The sequence below is a fragment of the Rhinatrema bivittatum genome, chromosome 4 (assembly GCF_901001135.1).
Source record: "Rhinatrema bivittatum chromosome 4, aRhiBiv1.1, whole genome shotgun sequence".
Lineage (NCBI taxonomy): Eukaryota > Metazoa > Chordata > Amphibia > Gymnophiona > Rhinatrematidae > Rhinatrema > Rhinatrema bivittatum.
Genome location: NC_042618.1, coordinates 420,561,402 through 420,586,933, shown reverse-complemented (window position 1 = coordinate 420,586,933; position 25,532 = coordinate 420,561,402). Strand labels below are relative to the sequence as shown.

The window sequence follows — 25,532 nt, the reverse complement described above, 5'->3', positions numbered from 1 at the left end:
AAAAAAAAAAAAAACTTTTCAAAATAATGAAAGGTAATTTTCTTCCCAAAGGACCTCATGGAAGAATTTCACTATTTCAATATAAGAAGCATTTGTCAGCTCCGGTGAATAATATTTAATGGCTGTGTGTCACTATGTATATACTCTGCTCTGTATTTGATAATCCATCAGATTTTCACAATGTCCCTCCCTTGCTCGCCCCCCCACCCCACCCACACAAAAGAGCAAGCACAGAGAGGTTAAGCCCAAGGATGAAGAGAGAGTGTGAGTGGAAAACAGGGCCAAACCAATACCGCTCCTGTTTCAAGCGCATTTTTAACTTTCCACCTGTTTCAGTCAATTGCCAACACGGTAAAATGGGGATAACGTCAGGACAGCTCCTGCACAGTGCAGGACCTTGCTGAGGCCAACTCAAAAGCGCTGAAACGTACTTGCCAGCGAAAAGGAGGGACTTCAGTGGATGAACACATGACATGACTCGTCAGGATGAGGCTCCAAGAAGCCAGGACCAAGGAGCAACATCAGGACATATTTGTTCACAGAAAGGGTGACGGCACATGGGGAAAGTGGTGGAAACCATGACAAAATTCAAGCAAGCACAGGATAAGCAGAGAGGATTCCTGGTTATAAAGAAGTGAGAGGAATGCCAACGACCACCTGGGGGCAGCAGAATGGAGTTGGGCAGGACTAAGTCAGCCTTCATATTCTGTGCCAAAAGTTGAGAGAGCTTCTAAAGTACAGGACAGCCTTCAGACTCAGGCCACAACACTGTGATGCTCTCAGCAAGTTCAAGATTGCTGTCCATCAAGGCCAGCTGGGGAGAAATGAGCTACCAAGATGGCGCACGATCTTGGGCAACAGAGAGAAACTGCTTGCTACTACCGTGGTGGCCCCTTGGTAAGTCATAAAGACTGGTGCTGAAGGATCACTTCGGAGAAGACATTCCTCTAGCCTTGGGAGGCAGCAAGGATTCCTGCTGCTACTGGGGCACACCATCTTGGATGGTGTGGGAAGCTGGGAGCTCCAAAAGATCTCAGTGCACAGTCACACTACAATCTCACCAAATGTTCTGCTTGTTTTTTCTCAGCCACCCAATGAATGTCCAGACCGCTCTGGGAAAGAGTTTTCACTGCAGACTTGGCACGATGAGTCCTAGTAGCCCTTAGTATGGGCACAGTGCTCTGGTGAGGAGAAGAATCTCATGCAGACTTGGCATGATGAGTCCTAGTAGCCCTTAGTATGGGCACAGCAGGGGACTCGCCTTTCCAGTAAGAAGGGCGAGTCCCCTGCAAAGAAAGATAAGATGAGTTGGGTGCTGGCTTCTCTTGCCCCAGGCATGAAAAGCGAGTGAGAAGCTCCATCCCACTTAAGTAGGCAATTTAGGGGAATAATTTTCAAGAGACCTGCAGAGCTCACAGGCCCACAAGTACTTTGTACCTGTGGCCTGCAAGCTCCATGTCAACAGTCAACTCCCCACGGAGTTTCCTTCCGAAAATGTGGGCCAGCGTGGAAACACGAGCAGATGCAAAACCAAATGACATCCTCGCATATGCTTTTCCTCCTCCAAGCTAACCCTGCTCACTTTTCTCCATGGAAAGAAGCACGTGCACCATTTCATAGCAGTGCCAGGAGGAGAAAAACGGGGGAGTGGAATTTTCAAAGTTTTGCTTGTCTTTGACTCCGCATTTTCCTCCTGCTCCTCTGTACTTCCAAGCTCAGTTGGAATCAGGGCTGGGATCAGTCTTCACTCCCAACTACCCAAGGACTTTCCCCCTATTTGTATATCTCCCCCATACCTTACCTACGGAGTCTGGTCCCTGCAGCGAAGATCCCGGGCCAGGTCACCTTCTAGAACCCTGCAATCACGGACCCTGCACCTAGCTGTCAGGTGTCACTCTTGAGCAACGAACACAACTCCCATTCCCCCTCTTAACTCTGGGGGAAGGGGGGGGGGGTTGGGCTGTGAGCACTACTTCTGCAGCACTCCCAGGTGGGTCCAGGATGCCAAACAACATTGTGAAGGGGATGAACACAAATTTACAGCGTAAAAAACTTTGGACAACTGCTCTCCCTACATCACAAATACAAATCAAAACTTCCAGGAGCACAAGTGAAAAAAATAAAATGACCAAAAATCCCAGATTTGCTATAGGGATTGTGTACGGTTTGCTAAGGTGAGGAAAACAGCCGGGGGGGGGGGGGGGGGATACCACAAAATAAAGGAGATGTGGGAGAAATGAAAAGAAGCATGAAAAAGAAACATGGAAATGGCTTTTTAAGCGATCCAAGCTGCATTAAGTTACTTCATTAAGGTCAAGCTTACACAACTGGCTTTGCCTCACCTTTTTGAGTTATAAAGTAATTGAGGACTACTGTAAAAAAAAAAAAAAAATGCGAGCTGCAGTCAATCAAAACCCAAACCATGGGCCTGCCAAGAGGCCACGAGTGAGGAAAACACCCCCTTGAGAGACTTGCTGTGCTGGCTTGCCATCCCTGAAATTCTGAATGCGTGTGCGCGTGTGTGTTTGAATATGTATATGTCATTAGTCATGTTAATAGAGACAGATAGATGGATATAATTTTATTTACACTGGAGACTTCTTAAATAAATGGCCTTGGCATTCAGTAAATGCATTCGTTTAGCAGATTTACAGTACTTATTAGATGAAGTAAATTGGAATGGGGAGGGCTGCGCGTTTCGCGGGCTGGAGAGCTCGGCTGCTCAGGAGGAGAAAAGGTTTGCAGGGGTTGTCCCTTTCCCTGTTCAAAGAGCTGAGAGTGGTGGGGGGGAGACTCGTTCCGTGGAGGCCCTCTCAGGTTTTGCACACGCCTGCAGAAATGCCCCCTTCCCAACAAGCCTGGCACAGTCAGCGAGACGGGGATCTTTTGAAGGCAGCAGATTAAGGCAGAGCCGATCTCCTATGCCTTTCTAGGCATTTGGATCAAACGTGTCTGTCTAGGGGTTTGGAGCACCACCAGATTGGGAAGAAGTAGGGAGAACAGGCCCCCAAACTGCAGACAAAATAACTACACCTGAAATGTTATGCTCCAGAGCACTGATGCTCCATGGACTGGAAGAGGACATGCTATGGTTTGTTGCGAGCCTGCGTAATATACAATCAGCTGTTTACAGTACAATCTACATCTCCCTCTATCATCCAAATGCTTTCAACTGCACATTAAACGCCCTTCCTGCTGCATCCAGCCAAGTGGCCTCTTGTCCTCGCAAAAGCTCATGCCTCAATGAATCCGTTCTTCTAAAAAGTGTCACCAAGCTTGTGTGTCATCTTTGCTACTACAGTCTCCCTGGCTACTCCTTTGGAAACAAAACTCCCTTCTGGCTTCCTGGAATGCAGTGAAAACTATTCTGAAATCGTTTTTCAAAATATACTGCCGAGAATGTTAAATGTAGGTTGTACGAAGCTGAAATGACCTCATGGGTAGGTTCAATTACCAGCAAGCAACTGCAGGCAGGCAGCTTTTAGGCGCCATCTGTAAATTCTGCTCTTCAAGAGAACAGATGCCTTTTTCCACATTACCTTCTCTCGGTATTAATTAGCTCGTACCACTTGTGACAATGCTGTGCAATTACTAGGTACGCTCTTACTTCATTCTAACTCTCATATTTGATACTAAAGGTTGACTGTTTATCTAACCAATGCACAGAGCAGGTCATGTACTTTCTACAGAAATCAACTCTTTCACGCAGGGCTTATGTTCTCTGTTTCTGTGAAGTTTTCTCTCTCTCATATCAGCTTTAGTCAGACTATTTTTCCAGACATCCTACCAATATCAACTTGTTATTGGTAGGATATCTGCTTGTGTACTGTACAGACATAATACAATCCTACATTATGTGCTGTGCTAACCTGATAAACCAATGAACACCAGGACATTCCACTGGCAATTCGTGTTTTTTGTTTTGTTTTTTGTTTGTTTTGGGTTTTTTTTTAATCCAGTACCAAACAGTTATGATGTCTTCAGTCATAATTAATAGCAAAGGAAAGAGGTAAGCATGAAAACCCCTGGAAAATACACAACGATATCAAAACTGACAAGTAGGAAAATCACGGCTTTTGGGAATGCTTTCCAACCTAAGGAGTCTGATCGATTGAAAAACTTTATTTCCCCCCCCAAAAAAGCCTTAGTAAGTCAGGGTCCTAGATTTGAGGAAGGGGAGTGAGGGAAGGTGTGGGGAGGTATGTAGGAATGTGTGAGTGGCAAGTCAGTGGGGGTATATGGGGAACTGGGGGTTGGGTATGTAGCTGTGTATGTGGCTTTGTCTATGTATGGGGCAGGGCTGGTACTGTTTACATACATCCCCCCCCACCCCTGAGACAAACCTCATAGTCGGTTAAAATCTGATGGTGTTAGGATCTATTTTTGCACTGGTTTAAGTTTCTTCACTGTGTGGTGAGGGGTAAGGGACAGGAGGGGAAGAGAGGGGAAGAGAGGGGAAGCGGGTCAATAGCTGAAGTTATTTCATGAGTAACAGGCATTTGTTCTGATTTGATTTCATGTCTGAGTGTTCTCCCCTCACTATGTGGGCTGAATGCATCAGATTGCCAAAAGATAAGTTGATTTTATGAATGATGCGATTCATATTAAGATTTTCCTCCCCCAAGACTCTTCCTAATTAGGTTTCCAATCCTTGTTGCATAGTGTCTTCAGCTGAAAGAAAAAAAAAAAAAGATTGGGGGGCCTCTCTCAGTCTTTTCCACGTCGTCTGTGATCCGTGTTGCATCTCTGTACCTATTAATACATTTCTGCTCATGAAAGCTCAGTCAGCTCTTTACAATGTACAATGAGGGTAAATATATATAGAATCTCGCTCAATAGATTCCAGAACGCGATATTTCATGATATTCCAGGGCCCAAGGAGACAACAAGTTGGTTGTGCTCTTTGTTCAGATGCCAAGACCAGGCAGATCCCTCCATTTACCTCCTTACACACGCAAGACCCTGTAGGTCCTCCCTACCCTAGGAACTAAGACTCTCTCTCTCACTGTGTTTGTCGTCAGGTGGGACTGAAAAAGCATCCGTTTTCTTGAGATTTTAATTAAATGTTTTGATTTCATTTATTTGCATTAACAAGCTCTGCTTTTACAAGTTTTGGAAACATTTTATATTGATCTTATGCATGCTAAATTCTTTAGTTTAATTTCTTGTGCACATTGCCTGAAGGACCAAAATGGCAATTACTGCATAATAAAAAAAAAATTAATTAAAATTACCTAAACACCCTACAAATAACACGGTTCTTTCTAAAAATCAAATTAAATGTCTCATTATAACTTCAAAGTATGTCCCCTTGTCTTTTCTTTGCTGCCAAAAGTGAACCCAAAATCTGAATGCCCAACATATTGATTTTTCAAACACTTATAGACTTTAAAGCTGCCGCCTCAGTCACCTCTCCAAGGTAAACATTTCTAACCACACTTGTTATTTTCTCAGATGGGAAATGTTCCAGTCGCCTAATTAACTTAGTAGTTCTTTGATGCACGTTTTCCAGTCCTGCTAGATTTCTCTTACGCTTGGCAGAAATGAAACCACATTCTAGGTGTGTCACTGGGACATTATACAATGGCACAATAATAGCAGGATCCTGGTTCTATTTCAGGATATCTTAAAATGGTTTTTTTTTTGGACTTGCATCGAACAAGCAAAGAGGAGCAAATGTCCCGGCCTGCGCTGCGGGGACTATGGTTGATCGGAGCGGGGCGGGAGTGGTCCGAGTCAATTAGCTGGACAGGGTTTGCACGCTTGCAGCCACCGTCTGGAATCAAACAAGTCAGCTGTCAACAACTGGCAGCCTCAAGAGTGACCCTTGCACTCCAGTAGGCAGAGATGTTTCCATTTGAACCAGCTAGAAAAAAAAAAAAAAAGAGCTCTAGTCTGAAGTTACAAATCCCCAGCACTGTTAGAAGAATATAAGATGGAGGATTTCCTCCTAGCACAGGTAGGGAACCTGCTCCAACAGCGGCAACCTTGGTTCAGAGCCAGAAAGATTGCAGGTGAAAATGTCAAGACCCTGTAGTGGATAAGTACAGGCTGTAGCACTATAGAGTGCGACAGCATGGGCCCAGCTGGCTGGCTTGCTATCTGAAAATCTTTAACCAACTTGGGAAATTTAAGTGTCTGGTCACCAGAGGACCTTTGCTACGGCTTTGAACCTTGACTTCTGTTCTGACTCAGATGACCTGAAACAAGTTAATCATCTCCTCTGAACAAGAGGCACTCAGTCTCCCGTGTTTTGGTCTGAATGACACTGTACAAATCTCTGCTGCAAGCCATCAGTTTATGGAAGAACGCTTAATATTTTGTCTAAATTCTCTTCCTAGTCTTCGGTGCAAGAGTTGCTAAAAAAAAAAATAAAAAAATCCTGTTTCTTGTGCTAAGAATTCCCACTCAGTACTACCACAGGCATTCATTTAGTCAGAAGGCACTAAATTTAACAGCACCCATGTCTTCATGGCTGATGTGGCAAATGTCCCAACAGTAAATACAGTAAATCTTGAAGGTTTCACTCTGTACAGGGACTCTTCTTGTGGGTCTGGTTTCCTTGTGCTGTGAGTGTCTGCACCAGAGAAAACTATCAGCGAGGGTTGGAATAGGGATGAGAGAACAGTAGTGGGGAGAAGGGAGATGAGAAAAGCATGCATGATGACACAGGCCATAAAACATGGCACAAAAAAAGATTTATCATCATCAGAGTGTGTTTAAGAGAAGTCCGGCAGCTTTGCTCGGTCCCAACATGAGACAGATTCAGAAGCTGTGAAATTGTGTCTGCAGCTGCAGTTATAACACCAGGGCTCTTACTGCTGTAGACTCCATCAGAAATGAACATAAAAGATAAGACTACAAAGAGCGATGGTGGAGGGGGGAGGAAAGGGGAAGGGGTATCTATTGGGTGGCAGGCCTAGGTCATTCCAACAGGACCATGCGACTAAAAGAGAAAAGTCTGGGATCTGCCTCCGGATGGAAACGCTCTATCTTGAACTTCTGTTTAGAGCAGGGGTTCGGGATCCAGATGTACTATAGGACTCTCAATTGTCTTTTCAACCAGAAATTCAAGCAGTCCGGAAAGTCCTCATTTTACAAACTGGAGCTCAGTGAGTAAACTGAAATGTATTCTATTAATGACTTTCGTACTGTAGTCCTTTGTGTGCCAGGAAATATTGCAATGCGTTAGATATGGGGCCTCCCAAAAATCAGCTCTGGATGCTTCAGCTGCTGCTGAATTCTGCTGTACAACTGATTACTAATACAGCACCTAGAAAGCACATTACACTTCAGATGTGCATATTACACCTTAGCTGTGAGGGTTATAACCGTTAGCTGCTGCCCAAAGGGTTAACTTTAAAGTGGCTACGCTTTTCTCTAAAGCTTTTAGGGGTGAAAGCCCTCCTTATCTGAAAGAGTTGTTGAAACTATGTTTTTATTACATTGGTTGCAATCCTCTGATAAAAAGCTTACCTGCTACACCATCTCTGACAGCAGAATACCCAGCAGCGTGCTCTCTCTCACTCATGGGCCCTGAGCTGCGGCTTTCTATACCCCATGAGATCCAGGAGATTACCAGTTATAGACTGCTCAGAAAACAGTTGAAAGCTTTTTTATTTTCCACAGCCTTCGATAAACAGGTTACTGGATTTTTTTCATTTTACTGAAGGTTATACGATGAGTTTTTATTAACACATTTTATATGCATGTTTGTGCTGTATGTTTTAAGTTGATTCTCTGTTTTTAATATTGCAGTTCGCCTAGAGCTACACATGTCCTACACATTGGGTGGAATATAAAGATTTTGAAAATATATCAATCCGGAGGAAAGCTCTCCGAGGATCAGCGTGGTGGCAGGGCTGCACATTATCACGATGTCACGTGGAGGGACTCCACTGATTCCAAGCTCGGGGGTCTTCCATTCCCTGGGCTGGCCAGGGCTGGGGACCAAGCCTGACTACTCGATAGTCACAGCAGACACACGCCTAGGGCTCAGAGGATTCCCCTAACCCGCCAGACTGACTGATATGTAGCCTTAATCCACCGCTGGCTGGGGGACGCTGCTGTGGCTGGAGGCAGGGCCCGTGATTTCAGGGATCTGGAAGGAGCTCCGGTGTGTGGGAGAGAAGTTAAAATTGGGGGGGGGGGGGGGGGTGAAATCCCTAGGTAGTTTCATATGAAATTTCATGGCCCCTAAATGGAGTTGAAAAATGTGTATTCTGATTTTCCAGCAGGAACCAAGGAAGGCAGGTTACAACTATATTTTTAAAAGACTGCACAATAAAACTCTGGTTGTATACACAGCTTAATCAAATCGCAGCCCTGGTTCCAATGGAAGGAAGCCCGAAAGAATGTGAAGAAACTAAAAAAAAAATTTTAAAAAAGGAAGGCTCCCAGAAAATGAGTAGGCCTTCAGTGCTCTGTGATATTATTTGAGAGTGTTTTTAAGGCATTTTGGAAGGTCCACAATGATGCCTGTTCAGGTTATGGTATCTGTAAGCTCAAAATGAAGAAACTCTTTTCAAGCCTCCCCCCCCTTGGTCTTTGGCTAATAAAACACAATTATCCTCATCACTGGTTCAGCACATTCATAAGCCATGCTTGAAACTGGAATGGGCTAAGGAGGACTAAGAAAACCAGTTTAAACTGGTTTAGCAGCACACTAGAACATGCCAACAACAACATTTACCGTGCACCACCCACCACCCGTTATGTAGGCACAAAACTGCCTACATAACGTTCATGCCCCACAGAGCTTACCAGCTATGCTGGAAACCAAGGAGCTTGTGTGACCTGTTCAGCATCACAGGGCAAGAGGTGCCCTTGAGAACTGGCCCTGGACTGCGCACGTTCCCCAGCTGACTGCTCCAGCCAAGGCACCGGCAGCCCCGGTGCTGCTCTGCAGATCTGCTCAGGGAACTCCCCTCTGAGCAGGTCCGGCAATGGCTCCCCTTCTCCGCAGGCACTGGTACCCATGGGCTCTGGGCAACCAAGCCGGGCAGCTCTTGAACGGATTTTCAAATGCAGAATATAGGAACTGGACCCGAAAGACTGAAATCGAGAAAGATCCTGGTGACGGAAGGGAGAAGCTGCCATAGTCTCTCCGGTATTTTTCTTTTCTACTGCCACAAGGAAAACTGTAAGCACATGTGCAGAGTGAACAAACTGCATACAAGTACAAATTTCGATATATATATAGGGAGGACAATATTGAAATGATTGTACATAGGTAACCAAGGCCGGACTGCTCTCTGCAGCTATAAGTATGTGTGCTGAATCATGGGGGGGGCAGCAATCAAGGCGTAGAGATGTCATTTTAAAAACCTCATGCCTTCTCTACAGCACTGGCTTTGCATTGACCATGTCGGGTGCAAAGTCTGTGGGTGCAGAAGCAGCTGTAGTACAGGCCAGCCAACCAAAGCTCCAAAGGGAATCCCCACAGGGAGTTTCCCCATGCACCTTTGCTTGCAGCTGCATGGGTACTACACATATTGTAAAAACTGCCCCCATAATTACTAGTTTGATAAATAGATTTAATTACTGTAGATGGTTGACCATATGAATGCAAAAGCAGGGTCTGCCATTAGATAGCTATGACCTTGCATGTCACAGGCAATATATACACACACAGTATGTAGATTCCCTGTGTGAAATGTTTCCATTTGAGATTCAGATGTATATTTTCACCCTAGTGTAGTTTCTAGTCATCAGATAAATCCAGCTCATCTATGCTGATGAGCTACAGTGATTTAAAGCAGCCAAAAATATCATCCTCTCAGGATTAAATTATACTACAATGCTCATTTTTCCCTGCCCTACCATGATCCTCGACGAAGGTCAATGTTGCCTAGCAACAGAAGTTATGACTGAGGTCACAGTTCAACCATTAGCAAAACTTCATCAAAGACTGACCGGCCCAGTCAAGGAAGACAGAGGCTTCTCAACAGAACGTGGCGCTTTAGCGCTGTAAATAATCCGCTATTCTTTGCCTCCCCCTCCATTTCTCCTCTTGGATGCAGACCTGAATTCATTATTTAACAAGGCGAGAATTGGAAAGGGTCGTTTCTGCCAGCCCGCCCTTAACTTGCCTTCGTAACTTTCGGTTGGAGATAGAACATACAAGAATGCAGTTACTGGCACACACTCTGCCTGTTACTAAAAATGAGTTGCTGAGAGCAGCAAAGTAATACAGTAGTTGTCAACAAATAAGGGCCTACTGACCCATTCTGACTGCTCGGTTACTCCTGCCAACTGTGTCTCCAGAGACCCTACTCAAGCTTGGATTATTCTCAGTTATGAATGGAAGACCAGTCACATGAGCAAGAGTTGGCAGACATCATGCAAGGTCTCTCACAGCTCAGATTTTTTGAACCAAGACGATACCCAAGGAGAACTGGAAGGAGGTTGACAAACCTTTAAACTTTTATCTATCTGCCTTCCACTAAGTCACCACTAAGGGCAGCTGGCTGGACATGACAGACCCTTGGTTTCACTTCAACCTTCTGTGCCTGCCATGCAAGGCAGGAAAGGCGCAGAACAGTCTTTACTTGTTTCTATGACATCACAAAACCAATGACATCACAAAAGAAAACCTCCAAATACAATGTCTATCATGTTATCATTACCTTCCACCATCCCTTTGGAGCTCGCGAGAGACAGAGGACCAGGGAGTTTATCACCAGAAAACAGAGGTCCCAATATAATATGGTTCACTAGACTGTGCATATGTCAGCCCATGGCTCTGCGTACATTTTTTTGCATAGAACTTTACTTCTGATGTAGCAAGGAGTTTTACATACAAAAAATGTACACATAAACCTGAGGGGGGGGGGGGGGGGGGGAAGAGGAACAGCTTAGAGTTGCTCTATACAAATCCCATATTAATCAAGGCATTAGTAATTACTCCTTAGTGCAAAGAGGTCTGTAACCAGAATGAACAAACATATAGGGAAAAATAATCCTTGCTGTAGTTACACAATGTTAGGTTCCATATTAGAAGTTATCACCCAGGAAAAAGATCTAGGCATCATAGTAGATAATACATTGAAATCGTTGGCTCAGTGTGCTGCAGCAGTCAAAAAAGCAAACAGAATGTTAGGAATTATTAGGAAGGGAATGGTTAATAAAATGGAAAATGTCATAATGCCTCTGTCTCGTTCCATGGTGAGACCGCACCTTAAATACTGTGTATAATTCTGGTCCCCGCATCTCAAAAAAAGATATAGTTGCAATAGAGAAGGTACAGAAAAGGGCAACCAAAATGATAAAGGGGATGGAACAGCTCCCCTATGAGGAAAGGCTAAAGAGGTTAAAGCTGTTCAGCTTGGAAAAGAGATGGTTGAGGGGAGATATGATAGAGGTCTTTAAAATAATGAGAGATTTTGAACGAGTAGATGTGAATCGGATATTTATACTTTTGGATAATAGAAGGACTAGGGGGCACTCCATGAAGTTAGCAAGTAGCACATTAAGACTAATTGGAAAAAATTCTTTCACACTCAATGCACAATTAGGCTCTGGAATTTGTTGCCAGAGGATGTGGTTAGTGCAGTTAGTGTAGCTGGGTTTAAAAAGGTTTGGATAAGTTCCTGGAGAAGTCCATTAACTGCTATTGATCAAGTAAACTTAGGGAATGGCCTCTGCTATTGCTGGCATTGGTAGCATGGGATCTTCTTAGTGTTTGGGTACTTGCCAGGTTTGGCTTCTGTTGGAAATAAGATCCTGAGCTTGATGGACCCTTGGTCTGACCCAGCATGGCAATTTCATATGTTCTTATGTTTTTAATGAAATGCTAAAATAAATTAGGGAAGCTAACAAAATCAGCAGCACAATAATAATGGGTAATTTCAATGACCCCAGTATTGACTGGGTGAATGTCACATCAGGAGATGCTAGAGAGGTAGTTCCTAGATTAAATAAATGGCTGCTTCATGGAGCAGTTGGTACAAGAACCAACACGAGGGGAAACTATTTTAGACCTAGTCATTAGTGGAACACAGGATTTGGTACAAGAGGTAACAGTGTTGGAGCCACATCAATAGTGGTGCCAACATTATCGAATTTGACTTAGTAACTGGAGGGAGGACACTAAAGAAATCTACTGTGACATTTAACTTTCAAGAAGGTGACTATGATAAAATGAAGAAAACAGTTAAGAAAAACTGAAAGGAGCAGCTGCAAAGGTTAAAAGTTTAGATCAGGCATGCACATTGTTTAAAATGCAATCTTGGAAGCCCAGACCAGATGCATTCCACGCAATAGAAAAGGTAAAAAGGAAGGCTAAACAACTAACCGCATGGTTAAACGGTGAGGCGAAAGAGGCTATAATAGCTAAAAGAACATCTTTCAAGAAATTGAGAAGGGATTGAATGAAGAAAACAGGAAATAGCATAAGCACTAGCAAGTTAGATGCAAAGCATTGATAAGGAAGGCAAAGAGAATTTGAAAAGAAGTTCGCTGTGGAAGCAAAAACTCAAAAACTTTAAGTAAAAAGCCTTCTACGGAGTCAGTTGGAACATTAGATGATCAAGGGGTAAATGGGGCATTTAGAAATGACAAAGCCATAGCAGAGAAACTAAATTATTTGCTACATCTTCACTGAGGAAAATGTAAGAGAGATGTCCATGCTAGAGACAATATTAAAATGTAGAAATTTAGAGAAACTGAAACAAAGGGAACCTGGAAGATATATTAAGGCAAATTGACAAACTAAAGAGTAGCAAATCACCTGGACCAGAAGGTATAAATTCCAGAGTGCTGAAAGAACTAAAAAAATGAAATTGCAGACCTGATATTAGTAATTTGTATACTATCATTAAAATCATCTATGGTACCTGAAGACTGGAGGGTTGCCAACGTAATGACAATTTTTGAAAAGGATCAAGTGGTGATCCAGGAAACTACAGACCAGTGAATCTGAAGTTTGTGCCAGACAAAATGGTAGAAACTATCATAAAGAACAAAATTGCTGAACATGAAAGTAGGCATAGTTTAATAGGACAAAGCATATGCAATTTAGCCAAGGAAAGTACTGCTTCACCAATCTGCTACATTTTTTTGAGGGCATAAACAAACATGTCAATAAAGGTGAGCCAGTTGTTTTAGTGTATCTAGATTTTCAGAAAGCATTTGACAAAGTCCCTCATGAGACTTAAGATATTAAGAAGTCATGGAATAGGGGGCAGTGTCCTATTGAGGATTATGAACTGGGCTAAATGGTAAATTTTCCCAATGGAGAAAGGTAAATAGTGGAGTGCCTCAGGGTTCTGTTCTGGGACCACTGCTTTTTAATGTATTTATAAACAACCTGGAAATGGGAATAACGAATGAGGTGATCAAAAAGGCCGATGACACAATTATTCAAAGTTGTTAAATCACAAGAGGACTGTGGGAAATTGCAAGAGGACCTTGCAAAATTGGGAGACTAGGCATGCAAATGGCAGATGAAATTTAATGTAAACTAGTGCAAAGTGATGCACGAAGGGAAGATGAATCCAAATTATAGCTACAAAATGGAAGGTTCCACAATTGGAGTCACCACTCAGGAAAGGATCTAGGAGTCATCATTTATATGTTGAAATCTTCTGCTCAGTGTGCAGCAGCAACCAAGAAAGCAAATAGAATGCTAGAGATTATCAGGAAAGGAATGGAGAATAAAACAGAGAATATCATAATGCCTCTGTATTGCTCCATGGTGCGATCTTATCTTGAATATTGTGTTAACTTCTGGTCACCACATCTCAAGAAAGATATAGCAGAATTAGAAAAGGTACAAAGAGGGATGACTAAAAATGATAAAGGGGATGGAATGATTCCCCTATGAGGAAAGGCTAAAGAAGTTAGGATTCTTCAGCTTGGAGAAGAGACGGCTAAGGGAAAATATGATAGAAGTCTATAAAATAATGAGTGGAGTGGAACAAGTAAACATGAAATCTGTTTACTCTTTCAATGAGTACAAAGACTAGGGGACACAATGAAGATACTAGGTGATGCATTTAAAACTAATAAAGAGAAAATGTTTTTTTACTCAACACATAATTAAGCTCTGGAATTCATTGCCAGAGGATGTGGTGAAAGCTATTAGTGTAGCCGCATTTTTAAAAGGTTTTGACAAGTTCCAAGTACATAAACCATTATTAAGTGGACTTAGGGAAATTCACTGCTTATCCCTGGGATAAGCAGCATGGAATCTACCCCTTGGGATCCTGCCAGGTACTTGTGACCTGGATTGGTCACTGATGGAAACAGGATACTGGGCTTGATGGACCTTCAGGAGTGAAATGTGCAGGGGTCACACTCGGTCCCACAAATCCGTTCAGCCCCAGAACTTGGATTTTTCAAGTAGAGCAAGACTGACCCTCTAGGGCCCAGGGCTGCAGGGGGAATACCTCTCTCACACATCTTCTGGGTGTACTCGTGTTATCTGGAATGCTGCAATGTGTCTGGGCTAATAACCACACCGGACACACTGTCGGGATGTTCCAAAAAAAAAAAAAAAAAAAAACCAACCCCATTACCGTAGAAAACCCTCAATGATTATTATTTAGCACCAATACGTATTCTTAGGTTCAGTCCAAGCTTTATCCCAATCACAGTCCTGTCTCTAGGGTAGCTGGCACCAAGACAGCCTCTCCTCCCAGGATTTGGAAAATAGGCTCTTAGCAGGGCAAAAGGTCCCCCTATCCACAATGTATCTCCCTTCCCAAGATGAAGAAAAAAAACCAGGAGCTCGCCAATGCTCTCCCAGAGTCCCATCCACGCCAGTCCTCTCTGTTCCCAGGTAGAGACTCCAATGGGGGGTCCCCAACAGAACTTTCCTGCTCCCCCCACTAAATTGTTGAGGGATAGCTTGGTTTGAGAGTCTCAAAATATGCTGGATGAAGGGGAATTCTCCAATCCTTTTCTCCTGGGCGGAAGGGTTACCCAAACGTTCCTCCCAACTAAAAAAAGAATACATAAATCTTCTCAGAAAAAAAAACAGGAGGTACTTCTCTTGTGGCAAGAACAAGAACTACAGTCTTCTCTTCTCTGACCTCCTCCAGGCAGGAAGGAAAATATCCTCCCAGGACCAGGAACAGAGATTCTCCACAATTCCCCCCCCCCCCCCCCCCCAAAAAAAAAACCCCCAACAACTCTCCAAAACAACTGCTCACACAAAAGTGAAACAAGCCTTTCCAGACCAATTGGGTACTGAATGGAGAGATTTCTCTCCTCCCTCCCTCTCCTAGGCATCAGACCACAGGGCCTAGAGATTTGGAGACTGGCGAAATCAACGGTCCTCCTCCTTCCAAACCTAAGTCAAAGTCTCCAGTGACGCAGGTAGGAGACCCCCACTCAGCATCCTTGGAGGAGGCGCCGATTAGGAATGGGGGGTCCCTACTCGAAGCCTGAGCTGGGGACATCTGGTGGAGACCTAGCAGGATTCTCTGCAGGTGGGCAAGCTTAACTCCCAGTTCTCTAATGCTGGAAACTTAATTCCTGGTCAGAAGTGGAGTAGAACTTCTGGGGCCAGTTTTCGACATTGGGGCTGAACCTGGAGTTTATGGTGCCGGGGTGCTGTACTCGGGATTCACGTGCATTAATCATGTTTCATGCAGGTTTTCTGTGAGCAACATTTATGCGCACAAATCATATTTTCTGCACAATGTGCACAAACCATGGTTATTCCTCTAACATGTTTCCTGCACATTAACCATGATTTAAGTATGCAAATTTAGGTTTGTGCATAGAAACCATATTTTGCGCCCCTAGATCTTGGTTTGTGCAGATAAATCATCTTTCCTAGGCTTTACCCATAGTGTGTGCATTACTCATTTTGTTGAGTGCAATTTTAGGTTTATGTGCTTTTTTTTTTTTTTTGGAAAACCCAATATATCTGCATACTGTTTACTTTCAGCAAATGTGTTAAGACATCGTGTGCTGAGATACAGTGCACATTTGCTGCTCCTTATTACATTGGGCCCAGAACGCACTAAACAGCACTGAACTATGGAGAGTATCTGACATTCGTATTTAATATAACACAAAACTCTAGATTTGATTTTGCAGCAGAGGATCATGTTACTCATATCCAGGTACGAATGCCATGTAAAACTGCTACCAAGGACTCCTCTGGCAAACAGCCCTCTCCCCTGAGAGTCACTCACCACTAAACTCTAAATTTATATTTTAAAAAACCCCACAACGTAAAGGAAGTATGTCATTAAACTACTATTAAAGAAGCTTAAAGTTACCTCCCAGCTCTCCCCCTCTTTCTTTATAAAACCTTTTTAGTTTTGCACACAAACATGTTTCATCACCAGCTCCCGATGCCAATATATATGTCATTTTACTTCGGCAGCAGATACATTAAATCTGAAAAGGCGCACATTCTTCTTTCCCTGGTGGGTTTCACAGATGGACAGGGCAGAGGTGAGAAACCAGAATCACAGTTTCCATAGCACCTTCGGACAGCAAGCACCATCCACTCAGAGAAGAAGTCAGCCTGATCACAGAGAGCAAGATGGACATGGGGGATGCTGTCATTAGAGCCAGCTCGGGCTCCAAACCCATGGACAAGAGGTTATTATACAACGCCATGCTCCCTTAGGAGGAGAAAGCAAGTTCTTGGAAAAGCTATTTAACTTCTGGTTTTAGAAGGCACATGTGGGAGTCTTTCCCTAATAGAGATGTGCTTCAGGTAAATATTTCGTGTTGGGCTTCGTTTCGGGGACACCCCCCCCCCCCCAGCGGGAATTTTGTTTTTCCCTGTGGTTCTGGGTTTTTTTTGGGGGGGGGGAGGGGGCCGATTTTCGGGTTAGTGCGTGCTATCGGGAGTTAGCGCGCACTAAATTCAAAAATGAATTTTTAACGACATTTCGGAAAAAAATTCAATCGTTTTTTGGTTCTCCCAAACCATTCCGAATTAGGCAATTTCATTGACATTGCCTAATTCGGGAAAAACGATTGCACATCCCTACTCCCTAATATGTCCCATCTGGGGTAGGGAAGAGGGGAGCAGCCAGGGCTCCATCAACACATCACTAACCAAGGCATGGAGCCATCAGGGGGGGGATCTCTGCTTCCCTAGGAGGGAGTCTACCAACAGAACAGCAGGGCCAACACCACAAAACAGGCACCCGTCTTTGTTCAGCCCTATCTGCTCCCATGTACAAAATGGTGATCCCTTTTAATCTCCTTTTCCTGCTAGAAAACCTAATACTCGACATCAGAGGCCAAGATGTGTGTCTGCAGGACAGATGTTTGCAGAGGCGAGATAAGCAGGAGGAAGGGAGACCGGAAGCCTCAACAAAGAGGATTGTTGGGGGGAGGGGAGGCCTTGATAGGACGTGGAAGAAAGATTCTAAAGCTGCATCGCAGGAGGTCCCTGCTGAGTGCAGGCGGGTGGCAGAGGTGAGGTGGCGGCAGAAAAGCAGGGACGGGACTATTGTGCTGAAGCAATTTATGTTCTGTCAAACACAGCCCTACAAGGGAGCCCTGCTGAGCGGAGCAGAAAAAAAGACTGGCCTCCAGCCAGCGTCTTCTCTACGCGTCAGTCCCAGAGGCACAAGGCAGCGCAGAACGGGAACAAAGGAAAACTTCATTACCCACAAATTTCACATATGAGGATCTTAGTGGAAAGGAACAAACCCTACGCACAGAAAGAGGCGCTGGGAGAAGCGGGAGTGGGACACACACACACACACACCGCGGCTGCTTTGTCGCCACAGAGCTGGGAATAAACGCAGGTACACACGCGCCGTTACTCCAAACGGGGCCCCTGGCAGCCAGAGGTCCAGGAGTGCTACCGTACGCTGCTCAGCCCCGGGCCTGCAAGGGCCGAAAGAGAATACCCATTTGGTGTGAGGAGGGACCTTTATTTATTTATTTGTTTTGGGGTTTTTTTTAAATGAAGGTTTCTCCTCGGCAGCCTTTAAACTGAGTTTTGTTTTCGAAACCCGCCGGCTGACCCTGGCATCCACTGGATCCCATCAGAAGAGCGATCCACTGCACAGAGAGGGAAGAGCTATACCCCCCTCCCCCTCCCAGCTGAGCGGCGCAGGGCGGGTAAAAACCTTACGCAGGCTCTGCTGGAAGCAGCTCCGGGAAACTGCAGGGACAAGAGAAGACCAGTAGTGGGCTGGATTATTGGGGGAGGGGGGAAGGTCCTTCGCAAAGGGCCCCGGCTGCGCAGAAGGAATCTCGTGCGCCGGTTAGAATTAGAAGCCCGCGGCTGCTCAGGACTCCATGCCCGAGAGGCTTCCTGCCTCACTGGGAGGAGGGGTGGGGAGGTCACCCACGGCTCACAATAAGCGACTCAAGTAAACGGCATTTGAACCTTGGTACTAAGCCGGAGTAACGCGGCGCCTCAGCGCACTGGCCGCCTGCTTCTTTACTTGTTACCCTTTTAATGGGGTTTCGGGGGGAGCCTGCTTTCCTCACTCGTAAAAGTTTCATAGCTGAATTTTCTGGAGGCCTCGAGTGAAAGGCAACGCCCTCCCCTTCCCAGGGTTACTAACCCTTCCGAGATGTCGTGGGGGTTTAGTGCCCCGGTTTCTGCCCGTCAGAGGAACACACGGGTGCAGGAACGCAGAGTGACACCTACATGCAAAGGCACAAAAGCCCAAATCAGAGGGGGTGCGGCGAAGGGACAATCGCAGACTTCAGGCTATAATGCTGGCATGCACTGAATTTAAGTTAACGACTGCTAATTAATTTTACGCCGATACCAACATCCATTTTCTATGAGCAGACCACAAACTGACCCCACAGGGAGCAGGATTCAGCCTTAACTACAGACGGTCACTGTGACAAGTGGCCAGCATCCCAGGGCCAAAGGATCCAGAGACAATTCATCGGCATGCGTTATAAGATCCCCTTTCTCCAAATCCTCACCCAGTCTGCCCTCCAGCATTAGACTACTGGCTGCACTGGGAATGGTGGATGTTGCAGAGGGTAAGGAGGGGCTATTGTGTGCGACTGGGACAGGGTCTCAACTGTAGCTGGAGAATAAGGGAGGCAGGAGAAACTCAGGCAGGAACATCCAAAGGAATGAAACCATCTGAATTCACAGCCTCACCTGCTGCCCAGGGCGCCACCAGACCTGTAACTGGAGGTCCTCACATCCTCGGAGGTCCCCTCTGAGACGCCAGGAACTGCAGCAAATTCACAGAACTGCAACTGCCACCCATCACCGCCGCAACCAGCCGTGACCCAGCAGTTACCTCAGCAACTTTTCCAGGCTCTTTCAGACTGCTTGGTGCAGGCGAGCCAAGACGTCATAGAGCCATAAAAAAATGCAGCAAGCCCCAAGGGGAGTTTGGTCAGTTTTCTCTCCAGAATGGAGAGAAAAAGGGTCTCTCTTAAACATAAAAACAAGGGACACAAAGACCATCCATCCTATCAAACTGGCACTGAGTCCTTCACGACTGACATTTCATATACGTAGGATAAACACAAGAAATATTCAAAAGAACTGAGATACTTAAGCTTTGGAAATCACAGGCATTCCTTCCTTAAATGTTGAAGAAGAGAAAAAAGCTCATAGGATAATTCTTCTCGTGCTCTGAGAAAAAGGTAACACAGCCAGCAGAGGGATCCCCTTTAGCTGATAGGGTCCTGGGGATCCCTTTCTTCAGACCTTTGGTGAAGATAGCATCCTGCCTTCAGCCCCCAAATGCACTAAGAATATCTCCTGTTACAGCAGGCCAGAGAAACAGCAAAACCGGAGGTGGGGAAGGCAGATCCAGAGAGAAAGCAAGAAAGGCAAAAAAAAAAAAGGGCAGAACTTACGACTGGTGGACACTGCAGTTATAGAAAACGAAGTCCACGCTGGCAAACTTCTTTCCTGTTTCTTTTGATTTCAGGTAGAGCTTCACCACTCGCTTGTCCCCTGAAATACATAACAAACACATGCTGTGAATCAGCGGCATGCAAAGGGCTATTTGTTATAAGAGATTATTAGAACAAAAAACAAAAGGTTCCGGGTGGAGGACATTAGTGATTATTTTACGGAGATAATCTTACGGATTATCTTATGGAGACTTTTCCAGTGCATAGGGGGACACTGATTTTATGTACACAAGAGGAAGTGAGGGATGCTGTTTCTTCTAGCAAGCACTGGACAGAAGAGTTGCACTGGAAGTATTTCTGGCGTAAGCTGCATCTTGCTTTGTCTAGAGAAAGGTATGGCAGCAATTCCTGGGGAGGGGGAGCCTGAACTAAAAATGAAGACATTCTGGCAGCCCCCCCCCCCCCCCCATGCATGATGAATCTTAGATGACTTCAAGGGAATGAAAAGTACAAAAAATAAAAAAAAAAGAGAGAGAAGGGAACCTGGGATGCCTACCACGGCTGAATTCTGACTGGTTGAATGGTTCAGAATGCAGGCAATTATCTAATTATAATGAACATGGGAATGTGAAGTCAACTGGCATGCACACCTGGGTGTATGAACCTAAAGCTCAACATCCGATTAAGGAAAAAAAAGGAGCTGTGCAAAGGGGCATTCTACTGGCAAAGACTCTTTTGGCTTTTGTTTTTAAATACTAGAAAAGTACTCTCCACCAGAGCCATCAGGTCACTTCAGGGGAACTGGGGTAGGTCAGACCACGGTCCACTGAGCTCAGCATCCTGTCCGGATCACCAGAACCCAGCAGATCCACAGTACTCGATCTCTGCAGCATTCTCAGGTCCAAAGAAGGGCAAAATCTTCCTTCTCTTTTCAGGGTAAGTGCTGTCTTGCACGATAATGCTGACAACTGGCTCCTGACAGCGAGCCCAGGAGGAGGATTTTAGCAAGCTTTACAATCAGAGCACCTCAGGCATATAAGCAGTCCCCTCCAAGTTGGCCAAGCACACTGCATGACAACTTTAAAGGCTGAAGGGAAGAAAGATTTATTCAGTAACTACTATTGTTATTTCAAGCTAACAGGCACAGAGAGGTGAAGTGGTCTGACCAAGATCCCACGCAGATCCAGTAACAGAGCTGGAACAAGAAACCAGTAACATAAAACTGGTAACATAGAAGTCGATATTCAGCTGCTATCTGGCTGAGCAAGTTAGCCGAATAAACTTACCCAGCTAACTTGCCTGGGATACTCAGAGGCTCAGCCATGCTACTACAATACCCAGATCCGGCTAACTTTAGACTTGCTCAATAGCAGGTCTAATTTATCCAGCTAAAGTAGCTGGATAGTGGCAGAATACGCCACTAACCCGACTAACGTAGCGGATAAGTAGCTCCACCTCAGAATGCCTCCGTCCCATCCACCACTTAGTCTGATAACTATTTAGCTGGATAAACAGTTATCTGGTTAAGTTGCAGCTGCTGATCATGGCCGAATATCAAAACAGTGCCACTTAGCCAGATAAGTCTGAGCTAATCTGACTTATAAACATAAGTCTGAGCTTATCTGGCTAAACGGTGCAGAATATCGGCCCAAAGGTATCAGCAAGTAAGGACCACTGGGCCCACCCAGTCCACACAGTAGTCCCTGCTTTCACTGCTTTAATAATATCTCCCAGTACAAGTTTGACCACCCACACTGTTCAAGTTCTCATCTTCACACTTCTCTGCCCTTGTCTGGTCCACTGGGCTAAGTTGTTCTCTTGATTTGCACCCCCATGTTCTGAGCATTGCAGCACCGTATCCCCACCTGTCCTGGGCGCACATCTAACCGGCCAGTTTTTTTTTTTTTAAATGTGCACAGTGAATATGCACAAGACAGGTTTGCATACACTGGATCTCCAAAGTAGGCAAATGCATCTCATGCATATTCATTAGGTATATCCTGCAGTTCAGTTAGGCGTGCATCCAGGTCATCGTTGGGAGACATTGCACTAGTGCGCACGCCCCCCCTGTTCATCACTTGGGGTGGGGGTAGGGCGAGTGCATTTTGGAACAAAGACTATGGGTACTTTTTCCTTGTGAACTTTGCCCCAGATTTGGTAGAGAGAGTACCTGCTGCCTCGGGTACTTGGGACATCTGCAGATCCTTCTCATTCAGTTGCTTTTTTCATGAAAAATAACGTGCATAGATCTGAAAGTGTGACCAGCTCACGTTTTCCTCCCCACCCTATGCGCCCCCCCGGGACCGCCTCCTCTTGCTGGCTAAAGGTCACACTGAGGGCAGTATTCAGACAGCTGAAAAACGCAGGTAAATTATTTTTTACCTGCATAAACCTGCTTTGAAATTTGCCCTTGTAACAGCAGCAATTAATATAGAAAGCTCCAAAATCCATACGCCAATAGTACAGGGCTGCAGGGAAGAACCGGACCACGGCTGCAGGCTTCATGTCTAAATCTCGCCCACCCTCCCGTACCCCAGGAAGATTCCTCTTCCACTACTACCCCAGTCCCTGTTAAAGGGCCTCTCCTCCTTCTACTACAACAATATTCAGTCCCCGCGATCTCACGCGCTAGGAATGCAAAGGTCACCAGAAGTCCACAACACGGATCCCCCCCCACCCCTCGCAGCCAGATGCGTGTTTACTGGCATTACTTCACCTCAGCGCAGGAGGAGAAAATCTTCCATGTCCCCCAACAAAATGCAGAAAAGTCAAAAGCGCAATGATCGTGTTTAGCCAATCAGCTGCAAGCTGCCTACCAAGGTGGTGGCAGAGAGGAAGATTACTGACACACAGGTTACTGGTTCACCTCTTTTTTTTTTAATTTCATTTTCTAAAAAAGACGCAGCCCCTTTGGTGAAGCGTAATTCCTTCAGACCACAACCATTTAACCTTAGCCAAGTGCTGTCACGATAAGTGCAGAGTGTAAGCTTATACAGACAAGTCTGTTTTTGCCCAAGGGACCTCAGAGGTCCCGGAACCGCTGAGACACTGCAGAACCTAGAATCAGAGAAGTCCATCTCCTCTCAGCTCTACCTTCTCCCCAATCCACCAGGGCCCTTCTGGGTGCAGGGCGTCTCTCCACCTGAGATGTGGATCGGTGAGGGCACTGGCAAAATTTGTGTTTTGGGAGTCCTTGGCTGAGAGTGGGTGGGGTGGAGGGAGTCCAGTGCGGTATCAGTGCTGGACAGACTCCAGGCAGAAGGAGCTGGCTCATCATGATGTTTGTGTGGTGCCTGTGAACCTAACTTGGGTGACATTAGGAAGCTGTCCATGATTTTTAAAGGGCTTGCTCCCAGATGTCAACCCTCTTAAGGGCCAGTCGAAGTGCTGAAGAGCAACGTGGACACAGCAGAATAATATTCAGGCTCCGGCTCTTGGTGCTGGTAATCTGGAGCAGAAAATAATGTGGGAGGAATGGAAATCCTTTAAAAGTTCTGCTGCTAAAGATAATTTGATTACCGTCAGAAGGTTGGAAGCTGTTCAGAATTACTCTCATCAAAAAACATCTGGGCTGTTAACTTTCCACCAGTCAATAACCTCTCCAATATGGAATTATTTAATATCTTTCTGGTAGAGTGCTTATGGTTTTCTGGATATCTGTTATCCCCTATATCTAAGGCTCGGGCAGCTTTACCTCAGGCCATTCAATTCCTATCGCAAGCCCTGGAGGTGAGGTTGGGATATTGAGCTTTTCCTTATGACAAAAAAAAACAAAAACCCACCAACGTAAGCAATCCACTGATGTGTGTAAAGCATGGATACAGCACAAACGGCTGAAGAGCGCATCTGTCTCACAGCCCTAGGCTGACATCACATTGATATGTAAAGAATGAATCCAGCATGGACAGCCGAAGACTGGACTCAAAAGGAGAGGTTTTTCAAAATGAGACAAGGCTGTAACAAGACAGCACATTTTTACATCAAAAACTGAAAATACGTGTGAGAAATAAAATGTACTGAGACGGAAAAGAAAGGAGAACTGAGAATAGAATTAAAAGGGAAGCAAGAAAACCAAGAAACAAATCAAGAGGTCACCACTGAGGAGCAGGAAAATTACCTGGGACAACTTTACCCAGGATATTTAGCCGGGCAGGTGTTGCGCTGAATATATCAAGGTGAACTTACCAGGTTAACTGCAGGACAGTGGTTTATCTAACCAGATTTACTCACGTAAGTTTTATCTGGCTGGAACTAAATATCAATGCTCGTCATTTATCTTTAAGCCCTGCCCCTTGAACGCTCCTTATCACTCCACTCCGCCCCTTTTTATCCCACTAAATTTTAGCTAAAGTTCTGCTGTCAGGAGGAACAGGAAATTTAAAACTCCAGGTAGCTCAAAAGTTACCCAAACAAACCCCTTTGAATATCAGCCTCCACTGTGTTTGCCTGTGGAAAACAAACCCTCCAAAATTGCTCCTTCCCCCAGCAATGGGGCCTCTGCGTGGGAAAGGAGCAGCAGCTTTAGAGGCCAGGGGTAGGTTCGGCTGTCTGAAGTACCCGAAGGGATTTCATTCCGAAATCCCCGCAACTTTGCTTCGCCATCACTACCCCGCCTACGTTGCACCCGGAAAGCACACGGGGGTACAGAACTGCTGTGGCACGACGTCACCCGGTGGATTCTGAACGTGAAACTCCGCGGGAGGCAAGCACCACGGGGAGGCTGGAAATTGGCTGTGGAATGGATCCCCCCCCCCCCCCCCGAGGCCATGAGCATCATTACAGGCAACCATGTGGAGGAGGTGGGTGATAGAGGGCATTCAAGAGTCGGTGAAATCTAGGCCTCCGCTAAACTAGTCGTGGGCAGTGCTTTAGAATCTTCCAGAAGCTGGAAGGAAAGGCTGGAAACCCAAGCAAGGTTTTGGAGAGGAGAGCGTCCCCCCTATCCTGGAATGGTGCATCCTATGATCTGCAGAGAGGCAGTGTTGGGGGGGGGGGGGGGGGGAAGAATACATGGAAGGGGGCCCTTCGGTTGCTGCTGCACATGTTGCCCCCCATGCACTCGTCGTCACTGTCCACTTCCAAACAATCCCCGCCTCGTCTTGGAGTAAGAGTACGCGGTTATACAGAGCTCTGCACACACTTTAAACAACGCCCTCGACGGAGCAGGCGTCTGGAAGATGCAAGTTTCCCCTCTAGTCTTTCATGCACTGCTTTGCCAGTCGTGTGCAATACAGCTGGCTCCAGCTTATTCACATTTCTGGTTTTCCTTTCTCACTCTCACGTGTTGTGCATTTTCACATTCCCTTATTTGTGTGTGTGTGTGTGTGTGTGTGTGTGTGTGTGTGTAAAACAGAATATATATTTCCCTTTGGCATCAGTTAAAAAGGGCTACCCGTGTGCTTTATGTCTAGAGGATCCTGCCACGCTGACCAACCCAAAGCATAGAAGCCCCTGATTCCTCCTCCTTTCCCCTCTAAAACCAACACCATGGGGGGGCTCTGGACCCCACTCTCCTTCCCCACTGGCACCAACAATGTAGGGCTCCAGTCTACAAGCTCTCGCCTCAACAGCAGCACCTTGGGGCCTGGGCCTTCCCACAGCCCCCCCACTCTGACATTACCTCCAGGCTCTGCTTCCCCTCCCATCCCTCTGGCATCCTGACTCAACCTCCGCTATCATCTTCACTAGCAAGAGTGAAAGCCGACACCTTCTGCTGACCCAGCCCCTTATCACAAAATGGAGCCACCCAGCAGAGTCCC

The 25,532-nt window shown here is 45.6% G+C and overlaps 1 protein-coding gene across 7 annotated transcripts in view; it reads right to left on the bottom strand.

The window, feature by feature from the left end:
- Positions 1-25,532, bottom strand: part of PLXNA1 (plexin A1) — a 644,822-nt gene that overhangs the window by 234,858 nt on the left and 384,432 nt on the right. For 6 of the 7 annotated variants that reach the window (XM_029601328.1, XM_029601329.1, XM_029601330.1 and 3 more), the window contains exon 8: positions 19,774-19,873. In XM_029601328.1, the coding sequence (XP_029457188.1) occupies positions 19,774-19,873 (100 nt within the window). Of the gene's footprint in view, positions 1-5,762; positions 5,867-19,773; positions 19,874-25,532 lie in introns of those variants that run through there. The other variant, XM_029601335.1, reaches the window with a different exon arrangement.